At 48.5% G+C, this 17740-nt stretch overlaps 1 protein-coding gene across 3 annotated transcripts in view; it reads left to right on the top strand.

Moving 5' to 3' along the window:
- The window catches only part of macrod1 (mono-ADP ribosylhydrolase 1), a 76448-nt gene that overhangs the window by 47331 nt on the left and 11377 nt on the right, over positions 1–17740 (top strand). For 2 of the 3 annotated variants that reach the window (XM_023838794.2, XM_023838795.2), the window contains exons 4-5: positions 1516–1545; positions 8670–8786. In XM_023838794.2, coding sequence (XP_023694562.1) covers positions 1516–1545; positions 8670–8786 — 147 coding nt within the window. The remainder of the gene's footprint in view (positions 1–1515; positions 1546–8669; positions 8787–17740) is intronic. The other variant, XM_023838797.2, reaches the window with a different exon arrangement.

Here is a 17740-nt window from a genome sequence, read left to right as displayed (position 1 = left end):
AAAGATAAAATTACAAACCTGTGTTTGTGTGTTTGTGTGTTTGTGTGTGTGTGTGTGTGTGTGTGTGTGTGTGTGTGTGCGTGCGTGTGCGTGTGCGTGACAGCTGCACGTCCGACCTCAGCACAGCACTGCCCAGCCCTTGTCTCTGTGCTCGGCCGCCTGTGTCGCCAGCTGATTTACTGCGATGCTGCTCATCCTTTTACTTATTTTATTGTTGACTGTACGGCTAAATAAAAAGTATTATTAATTTCACGCTGCAGTAATTCTGTACATGTGTGTCGTCGCGGCGGCCGCTGTAGCTGCTGGTCGTCACCCAGCCGGAAGCCGTGTATCGTGTGGAATACCAAGCCCTGCGTGCGTGTCAGTTAGCACATGTGTGGATTTTGTATGTCTCCAGATGTCTGTGTCTTTCTCTGTGTGTGTGAGATTGTAATTCTCAGAATGTGTCTGTGTATTTCTCTGTGTGTGTGAGATTGTAATTCTCAGAATGTGTCTGTGTATTTCTCTTTTTCTGTTTGTGTGTGTTTGAATGTTTGTCTTTCTCTGTGTTTTTGTGTGTGTGTGTTTGTATGTATCCGCTTGTCTGTTTCTCAGTGAGTTTGTGTGTTTCTCTCTGTGTCGGCTGTATTTCCAAGTGTCTCTGTGTAGCTGTGTGTTTCTAAATGTTTCTGTGTCTCTCTATGGTTCTAACTGTGTCTCTGTGTTTCTCTCTGTGTTGTTTTTCTGTGTGATTCTGTTTCTCAGTGTGTTTCTCTCTGTGTGTTTCCCTGTGTCTCTGTGCGTCTCCCTGTGTTGTCTTTCTGTGTTTTTCTGTGTGATTCTGTTTCTCAGTGTGTCTGTGTTTCTCCCTGTGTGTTTCTCTCTGTGTATCTCCCTGTGTGTGTCTGTGTGTCTCCCTGTGTGTGTCTGTGTTTCTCTCTGTGTGTCTCCCTGTGTGTCTCTGTGTTTCTCCCTGTGTGTGTCTGTGTTTCTCTCTGTGTCTCCCCCTGTGTGTCTCTGTGTTTCTCCCTGTGTGTTTCTCTCTCTGTTTCTCTGTGAGCATATGTGTGTGTATTTCTCCCTTGTGTCTTTGTGTGTGTCTCCCTGTGTGTCTCTGTGTGTCTCTCTGTGAGTATATGTGTGTGTATTTCTCCCTGTGTCTCCCTGTGTGTCTCTGTGTGTCTGTGTGTGTGTCTCCCTGTGTATGAGGCTGCCCCCACACAGCCCCTCTCCCTCCCTGTGTTGGTTTGGGTCCTGCACCACGCCAGGGTGTCACAGCAGTGGTGGTGGCTCTCCGTAGGGCTGCCCTGGCTGCCTGCCGCGAGCAGGCCATGGTCACGACGCCCAGCAGCACACACTCCGGGTGCAAGCAGTCAGCAAGCCAGCTTAAGTTGGTCTGAGTGTCAGTTCAAAAAGGCTCACTGAGATCCATTTCACAGAATTAGTCTCAAGACGCTTTAAGCATTTCGTACATAGACGATTCCCCTGCTGTCCGAGTGATTTTGAATCAATTTTTTTTTGCATTTTTCGTTTCAGCTAACAAGACCCTGCTAGGAGGAGGAGGAGGTAAGACCACGTTTTACTCGTACTCTGCATCTGCTATTTCTGTGCATGTCTGCATTTGTGAGATGCGCTGCTGAAACAGGGTGTGGGTTCGACAGAAGCTGGATTCCGGACAGACTGCTCAGTTTTCTGAGATCTGCATTACGTATAATACAATGTTATAGGTGTTTCCGCTTGGGCCAGAGAACAGAACCATATGGCACGGGCGGCTTGGCAGTGAGGGACAGAATGGGGAACGGGGTCCCTGTTCTGGGCTGGACTGCCGGGGGTCACGCTGACCTGACACAAACGGAAGTACAGTGGCAAGGAAGCTGGGCACTACACACACCCTCACACAGTAATTAATGTCCCGGCTGTACGCGACAAGTCAAATAATAGGAGGAACTAAAATGATCAAATGTTAGTAGCCTTCTTGAATTCCATTCGCCACTTAAGGTTATTATGTCTAACTGAAGTAGCTCTAATGTTAATATTTACTATTGAAGAGTCATTTTTTTTCTGCTACTTCAACATTATTTTTCTATAATTTCAGTTTATTATGTCATGCGAGTTTATATATAATAGCCTTCCCGCCTATAATGCCATGTAAGTAATAATAAAAAAGGGATAATTTCTCATATTCATTAATCAAAATTATGGACAAGCTTTTATGGAGGTCAGCGTCACACGTCTGACAATTACACCACCAAGAGGCATAAAGGCTCGGCGGAGATGGGAAGGTTGGGGCTTTCTGTGCTTTCAGAGGCACCGCACTGCCGCCACAAGTATCTGTGTGTGTGTGTGTGTGTGTGTCTGTGTGTCTGTATGTGCGTGTGTGTGTGTATATGGGTGTGTGTGTGTGTGTATGTTTACCCTACATGTGCGTGCGTGCGTGTGTGTTTGTGTATAGATGTGTGCTCGTAAGTGTGTGTGTGTGTATGAGTTTGTGCGCGTGTGTGTGTGTGTGCGCGCGCATGCATGTTTCAGCTATTACTCTGCTCATTTACACCTAAAATCATTTTACTACACTTCTGTCACCTTGAACAAATCAGTATTAACATGTACAAAATGAAATAAGTGTAATTATTCTGATGCATATTAATATATTTATTTATGCCTCAATTACAAGAACCAGGCTCTGAAGCAAATGGTCCCTGAGCCGTGATGCAGCTGATGTAATGTCCCTTATCGGACCGTCCTGAGCCGTGATGCAGCTGATGTAATGTCCCTTATCGGACCGTCCTGAGCCGTGATGCAGCTGATGTAATGTCCCTTATCGGGCCGTCCTGAGCCGTGATGCAGCTGATGTCATGTCCCTTATCGGACCGTCCTGAGCCGTGCCAAGCTGGAGCTTTTGCTGGATTTAGAGGAATCAGGTAAATTAAGGACAGTCTAACCAGCCTGCACCCCGGGATTAACGAGACAAGCAAGGACAGAGTTTGTTACGCATCACTGTCGGATAGTGTGGTGACTGCAGCCAGAAGACGGGTCAGTGTCCTGCACGGGTTCAGGTACCCGCAGGTACTCGACGGGTAACCACAGGTTTCCATGTAACTGATGAAAAACATCCAAAAATCTAAAAATTTGGGGTACGGGTGTAACTTAATTGGGCAGGGAGGGGTGGACCATAAATCTAAATGGCACACATTTATTTTAAAAATAAGTTGGCTACAATTGTATACATATATTTGAAGATGTGAAACACATGTCCACAAATGGTGGACACCTTGGTACACTTGCTTAATTCTGTAACAAATGTTACAAATTTATTGGTTTCGTTACAAAAGTACATTGACAAGCGATGTTTACCATATCCTCATGTATCTTCCGCACAGATGGTTTCTTTTTATTGTGTCATATATTTGACTGACTCATTCAGTTCTGTTCTTGCCATTTTGATGCAGTTGTAGCCATTGGCTCCCAAAGGGATACTAAACACAAATGTTTGGCGTTTTATGTTATTGCAAACATGTTACTAATTAAAAATCACCTAATGAGACTGCTTGCCAATGAACTTTTTAACTCAGAACAGCTCTTTTAGAACTATAATTTGGGTTTCAATTTTTTACTACTTTAATTAATAATTTACTTAAAATTACTGATTGTTTCCAACGTGATATATATTTTTTGTAAACAAAAGAATAATGGTTTTTGTTATAAAACCAATAAATTGGCAATATTTTTACTGAATTAAGCAAGCGTCCCAAGACTTTCATTGAGCACTGTACATTAGATGGACAGATGGTATGTAAGCACACTGCCCCAAATCACGCCTCCTATAGGCCTGCTGGGTAACTGCAGGTCAGCTTCCTGAAAGCTGCAGCATGTCCCCGTGTCGTCACTTCCTGGTCCGAGCTGGACCCCTGGCCGGCAGCGGCGGGGTAATGAAACTTCCCGTTCCTTTCGCCATTTTCATTTTTATGTATTTCATAAAAGCTTTGGTGGTATAAGTTGACACTTAATTCTACTAAAAGTTCTGCGATTAAAAAAAATCACAGGGTGCAACTGCATTAGTTAGTTTGATGATGGGTGTCAGACAGACGGCCCGTGTGTGTGTGTGTGTGTGTGTGACCGTGCTGCTGTCTGTGCCTTTCGCTGTGCCAGGGAGCGTGCGTGTCTGTGTGTGTGTCTGTGTGTGTGTGTGTCCCTAGCAGGGCCTGTGTGTGTAATTTATGGGTGTGGAGTGCTGTGTAAATAAACAGTAATTTCTCAGTGTTGACTCAGTGCTTGGTGGGGGGTGTTAAGTGCTGCCCGTGTGCTAATCAATATCAGTGATAAATCTGCAGTGCAAATTCCTACTCATCAGATCCGCCCCTCTCCTCCCCCTGCCAGCCTCCCGGCCCTCTGCCCTGCTGGTGCCTTTGCCCCCTCTCTCTCTCTCTCTCTCTCTCTCTCTCTCTCTCTCTCTGTATAGTCCCTCTTGTGTCCCTCTCCCTCCCTTTCTCTACTTCTTTCAGTTTTTCAACCCCCTCTATCTGACCCCTTTCCTCTCTACATTAATTCAACCGGAGTAGAATAAAATTTAACACAAACTCTAGTAAAACACCCCTGAAATTCAGCTGATTGTCCCAAGCCGCACCCGCCTTCCCACACCTCTGGTTTGTTGTCTGTCCTTCAGTCAGTTTCTTTCTCCTGTTTCTTTTCACAGCACACCTCCTCCTCCTCTCGCGCTCTCGCTCTGCGCCTCCCGCTTAACTCCTCACTGGGTTCGTTAAGGAGCGAGACAAGAACCTGGGTGCTAATTAGTCTGGGACTTTTAGGGGAGCAGAGGCTGTTTAGGCAGCCGAGGGAGGGTGACGGAAAGCATGCTCGCGATTTCAGGTGGCAGAGAATCAGCAGATGATCGGGATAAACGGCTTTGGTGTGGGGTGGGGTGGGAAGGAGAGGCAAGGGAGGGGGCAGGGGTGGGAAGAGCCTGTAGCTCTTTCACAGCAGAGACCCCCCCCCCCCCCATGCCTCAGTGGACCTGATAGCTCACCTTCTGCTGCTATGGCTGCACCTGGACGTTCCTGTGAGCTGGTTTCTACCAGTAAGACAAAGAGAATTGACGGCATTTGTATAGGAGATGGATGGATGGACGGACGGATCTTCAGCTTGGTGTAAAACTATGACTTTACATCTGTCAGCGTGTGTCAGCTCAGCTATTTCGAATCCTCTTCTAAAGTCACCTCAGTATTTGCAGGAACCGTACAATATACCCATGCATGTGTTGACTCAGCCACCAGCATAACATGTTTGGCTAATCAATACCTCATCAAGTTATTTAACTAATTAAGTTAATTGAGTGAGCTAGTGGTGAAAGTGAAGATGTGAAATGACTAAGGTGCCCCGGAGGAGAGGTTTGGAAACTGAAGCGGTGTTCATCTAGCCATCCAGCTAGATATCAGTAACTTTTTTTTGAGAACGATGTATTTCATTGTGTTATTGTTAATTTGCATATATTATAGTTTTGCATTATGTTTTTTTCTGAGCAAATGTGCACTTTATACCCAGATACCCCAGAATAGCTTTAAACACTTTCTTTGTTGACCTTAGACTTTTGCCGGAATTGATGAAACAGAGGCTCTCTGAGTAGGTGGGGTTAGGGTTAGGGTTAGGGGGCCTTTCTGCTGCCATTCCAGTCGCTCACGGTGAACTTTGTTTGCGCTGTTTCCAGCCCGTGGCTCTCTCGCAGGTGAGGTGGGGCTTCCCGCCATGACGGTGGCACTGCCACACACACTGCTCCCTGTTCTAGGCGGAGCCCCACTGCCCAGCGGGTGTGTTTTTGACCCTGTTTTGGAGGTGATGCTGGACTGATGGGCACAGCATCCCCAGCGCCAGTTATATAACTGCGTGCAGTGAAAAGAGACACGGAGAAGCCATTCAGAGAGAGAAACTCACATTTATAGACAGACACTTCAAATTTCCTATTGATTTTTTTTGAGAATCACCGTTCGTAAGCAGTATAAATACTGTATGAGCTGTCTGTAAGGACAGGGCTTCCTGAAGCGTTCGTGCTTAACTGAGGGCAGAAAAGAACACAAATGAGTGCATTGAGAATGGTAGGCTTCCATGGGGCAGGGGAGGAAGGCCGTGAGAGTGAATCGGCTGACGAGGGCCGGAGTTCAGGCACCCGCCGGGCGCCGGCCTTGAGACAGGATGCAGGCCGCCCCCAAGAGGACGGAAATGAGTCAGCCGCACTTCCGGCAAGGGATTCGGAGGCCCGCGTGATGGATGCGTGGCCACTGGCCCGATGCCCCTGACCGATGGCCGGTCACCAGTGGGCACGTGCCGGTGCGTGTTGCCAGACAGCCCATGTGAATGGGACCCACCAATCAGGGTAAAGGTAGGCGGAGTTTCTGTCAGGCCGCCAGCAGTCACCTTCCGGGGAAGGTGTGCTGCCCACTAAACAGACGCGCCGTCACTCAGTCTCCCGATGGACCGTGCTGACATTCGAGGCCCAATGGCTGTGGCCTCCAGCCCGCCAGCAGTCATACGAGCCGCTTATGCGCGACCGTGTCGTGTGACCTCGCTGTCTGGCTCACTTCTTCGTCTGTGCGAAGCGTCCTGCTGTTTCTTTGTGACTGGTTAATCTCGCCGTGCCTGTTCGGTTAGAAGTCATGTGTCGGTTAATCCCTCGGCGCGCCGCAGTAGCGCACTCGCTTAAGCCGCCTCCCCCGCTGGGGGTGTTTGTGTTTTCGAGGGACTCGCTCACCATATCAGCTCGTGTCGGGGTCCCTCGGCACCCCGGTTCTCTGAGCTTGCGTTGTAGAGAGTTCAGGTTGAATTGCGCTGTCTGGAAAGAGGCTGATTTAGGGTTGGGCCTTTATTTTCCCTACATTTGGCTGCCATTTCCCTGTGAAATCTGTGCAGGGATCAGCTGTAGCTAGGGCTAAACCTTCTGCTGCAGAAAATCTTGGCCGTGGTCCGTGGCTCTGTCTGTGTGTGTGTACGCGAGGGCTGTTGGCGACATGTTGTAGCTCCCTGCTTCGTTAGCATGGAGCCAATTAGCACCTGCTAACGAGCTCACTCTCCCTGTCTGCCTCTATAAAAGGGAGGTGCGGCCAGTGACACAGGAAGGCTGCTGATCCCCAAGGCCAGTGTGCCCCCGCACACACACACACAGACTGACTCTCTCCCTCGCACAAACACTCTGACTCACTGAGCTCTATTAACTGAGCTGTGCACAATCACCCCAGTGTTTCCGTCTCCTCCGTTTCACCTCTTCCTCTCCATCCATCTTTAATCCTCTCTGTCATAACATCTCTCTGTTTGCTCCTTCAATAACACAACCTCTACCAGCTCTCCAACATCATCTGCAATAAAAGCACACGCATAAGCTTTTATTTAACCAGCCAGTGATCTCACAGTATAGAAGAAGAACTGATTTACATCAGGTAAAAAAGGCACTGACGTTTTTTCTGTCGGGCTGTACAGTGCTGAAGACTGTGAAGCAGCTACGTCAAGGTTCACCTTAGACACGCAGCACACTTCGCATTGACGGCAAATATTTCAGTAACAATTTCTTTCTGATCAAAGGAAACTTGTTTATCTGTCTCCCTATAAGGTTCTGTTATTATTCTGCTTGTCTGTCTCTCCTTGATTCCTCTCCATACCCATATATTCACCTCCCCATGCCACTTAATAGCTGCTTTCTTTGCTGTCATATCGTCCAATTTTCTGAATCCACCCCCTTCCAGTCTGAGCACATGATCTGGATTGTTCATGAAACTGCCCTGCGATTGGATGGAATGGCTATTTCGCTGATTTGACGGCGGGGCCAGTGAGGCCGTAAGCAAGGCTGCCGGGTGTCACGGTGATGAAAACGCAGCCTGCAGGGACGATGGAAGTGTGAGCCGAGGTTTGGCTCTGACCGTAAGCGATAGACCTCGGAGCGCAGTGTTACCTCGCCGGGGATCCCTGCGAGGCCTGCAGCGGCCCGCGGCACAGTGCTTAAGGATGTCATCTTGTGAATGAAAGGTTGCCAGTTCGAGTCCCCTGCCATATTACCTCTGGACATGGGGCCTGACCTAAACAGTCAGGAGCACAGAGGGTGTGGAGAAAGACAGCTGCAGCCATAACTACAGATCAGCTCTGACAATCAGCAGCTTCTTACATTGACGGTGTTTATTAGTGCCAGTAGGTAACCAGTTACTGTTAATAAACGGATTATTGGTATAGCACTGCAGTAAAATCCTCACATTTCTAGTCAATGATTCTGTGTGTGTGTGTGGGGGGGGGGATACAATACTGTGTGTGTGTGTGGGGGGGGGGGGGGTGTCATGTATATATTACATTGTGGGGATACAAATGTCCCCATTAGAGATCCCCATAGAAATGAATGGAGAGTGCCCACAAAGATATAATTGCAATCCCCTGTGTGTGTGTGTGTGTGTGTGTGTGTGTGTGTGTGTGTGTGTGTGTTTACAGCACTGGTTTTGCCAGTTGTGCCAGTGTTCAGTCTCACCAGTACTCCAGCTCTGCAGTGCAGTAATAATGATGTGAGTTGAGTTCCTTTAGCCGTCCCTCTCAGTGTGAGGGCTCTTAAAAGGGGAGACTGAAGACACCCAGATACGGGGCTGATAATGACCCCGCTGGGGACTGGCAGGTGGCACAGCTTCTGGGCCCGCTGCTCTCATGACTTATCTATTCCCTCTCCCTCCTCACAGTGGACGGGTCCATCCACCGAGGGGCGGGGCCCCTCCTGAAGAAGGAGTGCGCCACCCTGGGGGGGTGTGAGACTGGCCAGGCCAAAATCACAGGAGCGTATGGACTACCTGCCAAGCGTGAGTAAGCCCGGAGCCCCGTAGGCATCGGTAGCAAGACGGCGCCCCCCCGTGGTGACCTTGGCCATTGCACCTCTGGCACACCTCCTCTTCCTCCCCAAATCTCTGACAGGAAGGCAGGAATACTGTTGGGCCCAAATCAGGAAGACCTGGAGATGCCAGGGATAGAGATGACGGGCTTTGGTAAACATGACTGCCTAGATGCTGGAGGTGGTTCTGGGGTTAGGGTACTGCTTATGGGTCCGTCCGTCCGCCCTCTCAACTGTGGATCTAGTCAGAACCGTGGGTTCCTGGGCAGACATTGCCTCATTGCTCCATCACACATTCTGTCCAGGCAATCATTTCCATGGGCGCTTTTCATCTTCCGAGGTGGGTTTGGAACGGTAACCTGGTGCTGAGCTGACAAGGCTCCTGTGACCTGACATGGCTACTGTGAGCTGACATGGCTACTGTGAGCTGACAAGGCTCCTGTGAGCTTTCTTGCTGCTGTGAGCGTGATGGACACGGTGCCTGGTAGGCAGGGGCGTAGCTGACCAAATTGGGGTGGGTGGGGCATTGTAGAGCACTGCGCCAGTAAATAAATAAATAATAAATAAATAAAATCCCAGGGAGTACCCATAAACTGTAACCGCTTCCTGTACTGTAAGTCACTTTGGCTTAATAAGAAAAAGGGAGAAAAGTGACTGAGCCATGAGGTAGTTGAATTTGCCAAGTGGATGTATGTTTTTCAGATGTATATATTGTTATTTTTCATATTTAGGGCCCCCTGAATGCGGCAGGGTGTCCATGGCCCTCCGTGGCCCCTCCTGGTGGTCCTCTCCGGTACGCAGTGTCTCCGGCTGACACGAGCCCCCACCCCCCAGCAGCAGTGTGCAGTAATTACGCAGTCAGACTGTGTTTACAGATGCAAGCGCTCTTTAATTTATGCCCACACTTAGTAGTAATTCCCCACTATAATTTATAGCCTCCCCCCTCCCCCCCCATTCCCCTTGGAAGGAGCATGCATTACTGTATCAACCCCACGCCCAGTGCTTTTAAAAACTTCACCCTACTAGGTTCATACAGATTGAAAGGCTCTAAGTAGGGGCTGTTGACTGGAGTCCCTCTGAACGGCGCTGTGGGCCCTGAAGTCACGTCGCCTTCACAACGACAATGACGGGTTTTAATTGTACCCCAGCCTAACGTGAGTGCGCCGCGTTGCCATGGAGAGATATTGGTACCAAATGTAAAAATAGCTGGAGTGTGTTCTGTTATTACTGTAGTTCTGAAAGGGTTTGTGGGGTAACTGGCATGCAAAGGGTCAACGTCCTGTATAAAACCCGATAAGAGAGTTTTGACCGGTCCTTCTGTGTTCCACCTGCCTAACATTACAGTATAGGAGTCTTACAGTGTTAAAGCTCATTAGAGCTTGTTAAAGCTTGTTCATTAGTAGTATGCCATTATACTTCGGGTTGAAGAACTGGCCAGTGATGCCTGTGAAGGTTTTCTGTGGTCTGTAGACCCCTCTACTGTATAGGATACAAATTCCATCATGATTTTTTGCACTGGGCAATACTGTGCTGTTTTACCAACAAGGAAATGTGCAAAAAATTGTGAGTAAATTGCAAGCAAATTGCTGTAGTTTAGGAGCACTGCCTTTTATCAAGGTAATTTTCACTAGCCATTCGAGCTTAACACCTGCTGTATAAATGGTTTGCAGAACATGGTGATTCTGGGACCATTTGCTGTATAAAATGCTATGAATTAAGGTCACCTGCTGCAGAATTAAACATTTCAATTCCAAATCCAAAGCATATGCTTGAAAGTGTTCTTTTTTTCCCTCCAGTTTCCCTGTACTTGGCACAGGTGGGTCGTTTGTTCTTCAACTCGAGGCACCAAAGCCTTTGTAAAATAAAAAATAAATAAATAAATGAAGATGCAAAATAGAGTGTGAGTCAACAGGAAGTCCCCATTGGAAGAAAGCAATACAAAATTGTTTGTGTAACTTGTCTCGGTTCTGACTGTGTGTGTGCCAGGCACTGGTGGGCAATGAAGCAGCACGACTGGGAAACAGCTTGTGGCAGCGCTAAGTGTGCGAGATGCACGGTGGGAGAGAGAGAGACACTGAGAGAGAGGGAGGGAGAGAGAGGGGCTCCGAGCGCGGCCAGGCGGGAGAGGCAGTGAGGCAGGAGCTTAATGACCGCATGGAACGCACCCGGCGATGATGTCACTGCGGCCCTATATACCTACAAATGAAGACATGCCACAAGCTTCCAACAAGTGACATTTCTGAAAAATACACCCAGCCACCAATCTATTAGATACACAAGAAAGTTGATACACACGGCCTGCTCCTCCAAACAGAGAATCGAAATATATGCAGAACACAGGCACGTTCGGTTAGTATAGGGCAGAGCACTGGAACAGCTAAGACGTGTGATTTACGTGATTTTGGACATGGTGTGATTGTTGGCGCCAGGTGAGGTGCTTCCCGCTGCTCAGAAACAGCCACCCTCCCTGTGATATTCACACGCTATCATGACTAGAGGTAACTGAGAATGGCACAGAACGAAATGCATCCATTCATTGGCATTTCTGTGGCCGAAAACACCTTGGTAATGAGAGGGGTCAGAGGAGAATGGCCAGACTCGTTAAAGCTGACAGGAAGGGCAAAAGTAACCTCTCAGTGTAACAGGGGTGTGGAGATCAAGTCTGAACAACCTGTCTACCATTAATGCAGTTCTGGAGGCTAAAATTGGTTCTACCCAGTTCTAGCTTGGTTTTCCTAATAAAGGTAGAATTCTACCTCCTTCCTCAAATACCGACACATTAATAAGTAGTGCATAGATGGCCTTTATTAACTGTACAGGACAATCTCTACTTTTTACCAATGTGGTTATGGCCTTGACTGTAGGTATGCAGTATCAGCCATGGCCACCAACTCTAATCTGCCCCCGACATCACATTGCATTGGGTTGGGTGTCGGCAACATGACGCTGATGAGATAATCACGTAAACCATATGACGGCTCAAAGGCGGACACATGGGGCCTGCCGGGGAGCTGACACACGCACGCACACACAAGGCAGGCTGCTGAGAGGTTTTAAGAACACCTTGGCAAAGCACAGGTCAGCGAGCACAGGCAGGCCAGTGGAAGCAGGTGGCGAAAGCGGCTCTGACTGCGCTCGTTGGGCCTACTGCAGGGGCTGAAGAACGCGCCGCGTTTCCACACACCAGAGTCCGGCACCGTGGGTATCTCATGCTCACGTTTGCGAGTGCCGCAGGAACATGTAGGTAGCATGTGACCATCCGTTCGGTCGTGTCCGACTCTCTGCGACCTCATGGACTTTAGCAGGCCTGCCAGTCATTAGCTGCTTCTTCAACCTCCTCTTCATTATTTCAGTAATACTGTCAATCCGTCTCTGCTTTTCGTCACCCCCATCTCAGTCTGCCTTTGATCTTTCCCAGCATCAGAGACTTATTCTCTGAATCCTCTCTTCACATTATGTGACCAAAGTATTTGTGTTTCAGTTTTGCTATCAGTCTTCCCAGTGAAAAGTCTGGGCTTCATTTCCTTGAGTATTGACTGATTTTTATCTTCGTACAGTCCAAGGGACTCTTGACAATTTCCTCCAAGACCGCAGTTCAAAAGCGTCGATTTTCCGGCTCTCAGCCTCGCTGATAGTCCAGTGCTCACAGCACATGTTATTACAGGGAAGACTATAGCTTTCACTGTACGGGCCATTGTTGGCAGTGTGATGTCTTCACGCTTTCATTTCTTGTCCAGATTTGCCATAGCTTTTCTCCCAAAGAAGCAGGCATCTTAATTTCATGGCTCCAGCCGTCATCTGCAGAGATCTTTGAGCCCAGGGAAATGAAATCAGTCACTGCCTCCTCTTCTTCTCCGCCTATTTGTAAAGAATAATTGGGGCTGGGTGACATAATCTTAGTTTTTTTTTGATGCCAGCCTTCTCCTTCAGCAACAGACATTTCAGCTTCTCCTCACTTTCGGCCGTCAGAGTAGCATCATCCGCATATCTGAGATTGTTAATATTTCTCCGTTTCAGCTACCCTGGAATTTCACATGCTATATTCAAAATAAACAGTGTGATAAAATACAGCCTCTTCTCATCTCTTTCACAGTCTTGAACCAATTAGTTGTGCTCTAACTGTTGTTCCTTGGTCTGCATTCAGATTTTGCGTGAGGCAAATAAGGTCAACTGGTATCGCCAGTCGTTAAAGAACGTGCCGTAGTTTCCGTTGGCCCCATAGTCAAGAGCTTTAAGAGTATGAAACAGAAGTATTCTTTGCACATTTTGCTGGAGTCTTGCTTGCAGAACCTTGAGAATTAGCTCGCTAGCATGTGAGGTAACTGCAGCCGTTCGGTAGTTTGTTCACACAGGTGAGTCCTGTTGATTGGTAGCTATTTCCGCTCTGGAGTTAAATGGCGAGTAATTATGAATGAAAGCCTGTGAATTTGGGCATGAGATTAAAAAAAAAAACAAGACGCCGCCGCTCGCCTGGAGAACATGATGGGGAGTAATAGCCCCTGTTTTCATGGAACACCTTCCCTCACGTTTTGCCAGTTAGCTACAGAAATGTAGCATGACATTTACTCAAGAAATGACCCACAGCAGATATTTAAATTGAGTTTCTAGCTGCATACATATATATTGTATTTGAACCGTTTACTCGGAAAAATATATTATTACTTCATAATATTAATTTCTAATACAGTGGTATTATGATGTAGTTTCACGCTTCAACATGGTCGTCTGTGCCTTATTCCACTGTGTGGATGGTACTGTAATATTTGCAGTTGGTGTATATGTACCTATGGCAGTGATAAATGCCCGAAGCTGACCACACTGCTCCTGCTTGCTTGTACCACTCTCCTTATTTCTTTCATGCCTGTGAAAGCTTCTTTGCATGGCCTGTTATTACACTGACGGCTCTCCTGGTCAGACGTCTGTGTCCCGGTCCCTGCACTGCTCCGTGTCCCCCTCTGCCCTTTCCCCTCTGTTAAACTCTCGCTGTCTGCTCAGTCACAGCTCGCCTGTAAACATAAGGGCTCTTGTAAGATAAGATATATTTTATTGATCCCGGGGGCAAATTCGTTGTAATGTAATATAGGGGTAGCACTTTATTTGTCGTAATAAAGGAAGTCGTGTAGTAATTGGTAGACGTATTAAAGTATGAGTAGATTTACTGGTTCGGGCTGGTGAGTCTCCCTGATACTGGGCCTGATAATTCATGATGGTTAAGGCTATGTTGGAGGACTGGTCTAGCTTTGGCTGCCGGTGTGAAGTACTGCAGAACTTAACCTGAACCACTTTTTCAATGGGTCACATGGAGTAAACAGCTGTCATTTTATACTAATAACAATAAGTGGATGTTCACTGACAGTTCTGGGTAAGTGCCCTGCTCAAAGGTACAACAGCTGCACCCCTCCTCAAGTTGTTAAGTACTGTTATTACAATGTTACCTATGTGGACTGGGAGGCAATTCAGCTTAAACATCCAGATGCAAAATACAATCATATGCTACCGAGAATGTTTTGAAATATGATATTGAGGAATTTTGATTAACGTTCTATTAAAAGTAGTATCTTGGTCCATTATAACAGCTGGTGTCCTATTAAATAGGATGTCTGAGCTCTTAAAGGGGATGGCTCTTTTCAGTTAAAGGGGCGGGTTATGAAAGCAAAACTACGTTCTTTTTATCTGGGATATGAAAACACGTTGGCTTTTCTCTGCACACTGTATCGAATCCACATGGAAATTGAATTATCAGGAGTCTAAAAGCCTTCTAGGCCTGTCCGACCATGTCTTATCAGCAGGCTTGCTGACGTCTCTAAGTACTTCTTTAAGTCACCGGCGGCTCAGTGATGAATCGATCAGCACTATCGATATGAGTCTCTGATCTCTGTGTAGAGCTGTCGGCCCAGCTTTGGTGTGGCCAATGCACAGTTGGGTAATTCAGGTCCAGAAAGTAAAAGTCCAGACCAAGATTTTGTTTCAACCAACCAGTTGAGCATAAAGAGTTACTGTCACAGAGTGCTCAACTGGTTGGTTGAAACACAATCCCGGTCTGGATTTTTGCTCTCTGGACCTGAATTACCCAACTCTGGGCCAGTGCACTTCTGGACCACCAGTCTGTCTGCTGATCAGCCGTCTGTGCTTGCAGCTTTTCAGCAGTCAGGGCAGTCTCTCTGCTAAATGGACACCTGTGCTTGCAGTTGGTCGGCAGGCAGGGCGGTCTGTCTGCTGATTGGGTGTCTGTGCTCGCAGCTGGTTGGCAATAAGGGCAGTCTATCTGATGGTTGGGTGTCTGCACTTGCAGCTGCTGAGCAATCGGGTGGCCTGCCTGCTGATTGAGCATCTGCGTTCACAGCTAGTTAGCAGTCAGGGTGGTCTGTCTGTTGAATGGTCATCTGCTATTGCAACTAGTTAGCACTTCGGGTGGTCTGTTTACTGACTGGGAGTCTATTCTCGCAGCTAGTCGGCAGTTGGGGCGATCTATCTGCTGATTGGGCACCTGCGCTCGCAGCTGGTCAGCAGCCGGGCAGTCAGTCTGCTGAATGGGCTTCTGCACTCGCAGCTGGTCAGTGGTCAAGGCGGTCTCCCTGCTGAATGGGTGTCTGCGCTCGCAGCTGGTCAGCAGTCAGGGCAGTCTGTCTGCTGGATGGGTGTCTGCCAGCAGCTGGTCGGCAGTCGGGTGGTCAGTCTGCTGAATGGGCCTCTGTGCTCGCAACTTGTCAGCAGTTGAGGTGGTCTGTCTTCTGAATAGGTATCAGCACTCACAGCTGGTCAGCAGTTGGGGTGGTCTGTTTGCTGATTGGGCATCTGTGTTTGCAGCTGGTCAGCAATCGAGGCAGTCTATGTGCTGATTAGGCGTCTGCGCTCGTAGCTGGTCAGCAGTCAGGGCGGTCTCTCTGCTGATTGGGCATGTGCACTCACAGCCTGTCGGAGGACGGGCCGGTCTCTCTGCAACGCGGGTGTCTGTGCTCGCAGCTCCCTCACAGGCCGAGCAGAGCTCCTGCTGGCCCAGCTGTGCGCTGCAGTCTGGCCTGTGCTTATAAATAGACACGGCGGTGGAAGAGGTCAAAAAGTGGGGCTGCGTGGCATTTATAATACTGTTGGGATGGTATAAAGGTGAATCCAAGGGAGTCAGGTGGAGAGGAGCAGCGTTTGCCCAGCGCCCTAGACTTTAAAGGACAGATGTGAATTAGCAATAAAATGTGCAATTGTGAGGAAGTGAGCAAAGGATGTGGGGAGGATGGGACTGGCAGAGGGAGGAGCCCGGTAAGCGCCTGGGGGGCCCGGCCCCTGTCAGGCTCCTGAGGGACCCTGGGCCGAGGGAGGGGGCACTAACTGGCTCGGTCCCTAAGCTTTCCTGTGTACCAATCGGCAGCCCCCCACAGGGCCCGCCCGAGAGACACTCGAAAAACAAACAGAGCCGCCGTCGTTAGCGATGCGAAAATGGCAGAAATCAAGGCCGCTATCGGTGTCTACCCTGGAGTACCAGCTCGGCTTCCCTCAGTGGCCAATTAACAGTAATTAAAACCCACACTACCAAAACTCCCCTCTGCGCCTCCCCCCCCCCCTCCCCCCCCCCCCCCCCCCCCCCGATGGAATCGCAGTAGGAACTTTTTCCACCCTGCCTCTCCTCTCCCCTCCTCCCGGTGCCACATGGAAGCCTGCCGCCCGGGATCCCCCCCCCCCCCCGTTCGGTGACGGACGCATCGGGGAGCGTCTCTGTGCACAGGAGAAAGCTGGGGGTCTTGGCACGCGTGCAGACGAGCGGCGCAGCGAATAGACACATTTTATTGTGTGCTCCAGCAGTGGGACTCTATAAAGAGGGTGGCCGTGAATGTATATCACAGAGCAGGGCTCAGTATCGTTAGGGTCTGTTTGTCAGGCGCTGGGGAGGCGAGCACGGTCACACAGGAGGGGCACGGCACAGGGGGCAGGGGCGTGGCCACCCAAACGTACCCCCCCCACAACAGTAACTGGAAGACGGAACCGCAATATCCACCCCAACAGCCTCAAAGAGTCACAGTTGAGCACTCAGTCACTTATGTTACAAAAGTCATTTAATTTAATTTCACAATTAACACTGCAGCACATGTAAATCGTGATTATTCTGTTTAAAGTTAGGGCAAGCTGTATATTTTGTAATTATTACACATCACACCTATTTTATTGTCCTCCTGCTATGTGTCCAGCGATCATGCCTGCTGGGCTCATGATGGGTGATAAAATGGCTAATGAAGCTAAGCTAGTTTCATTAGCTCAAGATGGATAGCAGATTGCAGAGCGGGATTCATGTCAGCGATGTGGGAACATTTTAGTGTAGTATTTAGTTTTTAAATTGTTTTGTTTATGTAGTAATTTTTTGTGAAGTTGACTTAATCTAACAATCTGACATGTTCTTCAGTTTTTCTTATTCACTACTCCTTCCATCACAAGGGGGAACCAGCCTACCTACAGGAAACCAGTGCAGACACTAGGAAGGCATGCCGACTGCACACAGAACTGGGGAGTGTTTTCGAACCCACAGCCTCGGAGCCCTGAGGCTATGGTGCTAATCGCTTTATGGCATTGCAGCTTCAGAATATTGTTTGAAGATGAATCGTCAGGCTTGGCATTCTGAATTTGGGGATTTACTTCAGCTTAGATCAGCGAAAGGTTAGCGCATATACCCTGTATGATAGATCCATATCTGCTCGTCCTGTACGCTAATACACACCTGTGTGTTATATCCACATATATATACCCTGCTGCTTCAGCACTAACTTGTTAAGCTGATTTTTGTGATCTGAGTAATGAGAACAGTTAATTAAGGGCTTAATTCCTTTTCAACCCGATTACGGCTGTCTGCCATTGCAGAGTCGCCGGCTGAATATGGCTCCCGGCTCCCCCGCAGATTTGGCCTCGTGTTCCCGCACGCGTTCCGGAGGAAAGCGGGCTGCT

The sequence above is a fragment of the Paramormyrops kingsleyae genome, chromosome 10 (assembly GCF_048594095.1).
Source record: "Paramormyrops kingsleyae isolate MSU_618 chromosome 10, PKINGS_0.4, whole genome shotgun sequence".
NCBI classification, from domain to species: Eukaryota; Metazoa; Chordata; class Actinopteri; order Osteoglossiformes; family Mormyridae; genus Paramormyrops; species Paramormyrops kingsleyae.
This window is presented reverse-complemented; position numbering and strand designations above follow the sequence as displayed.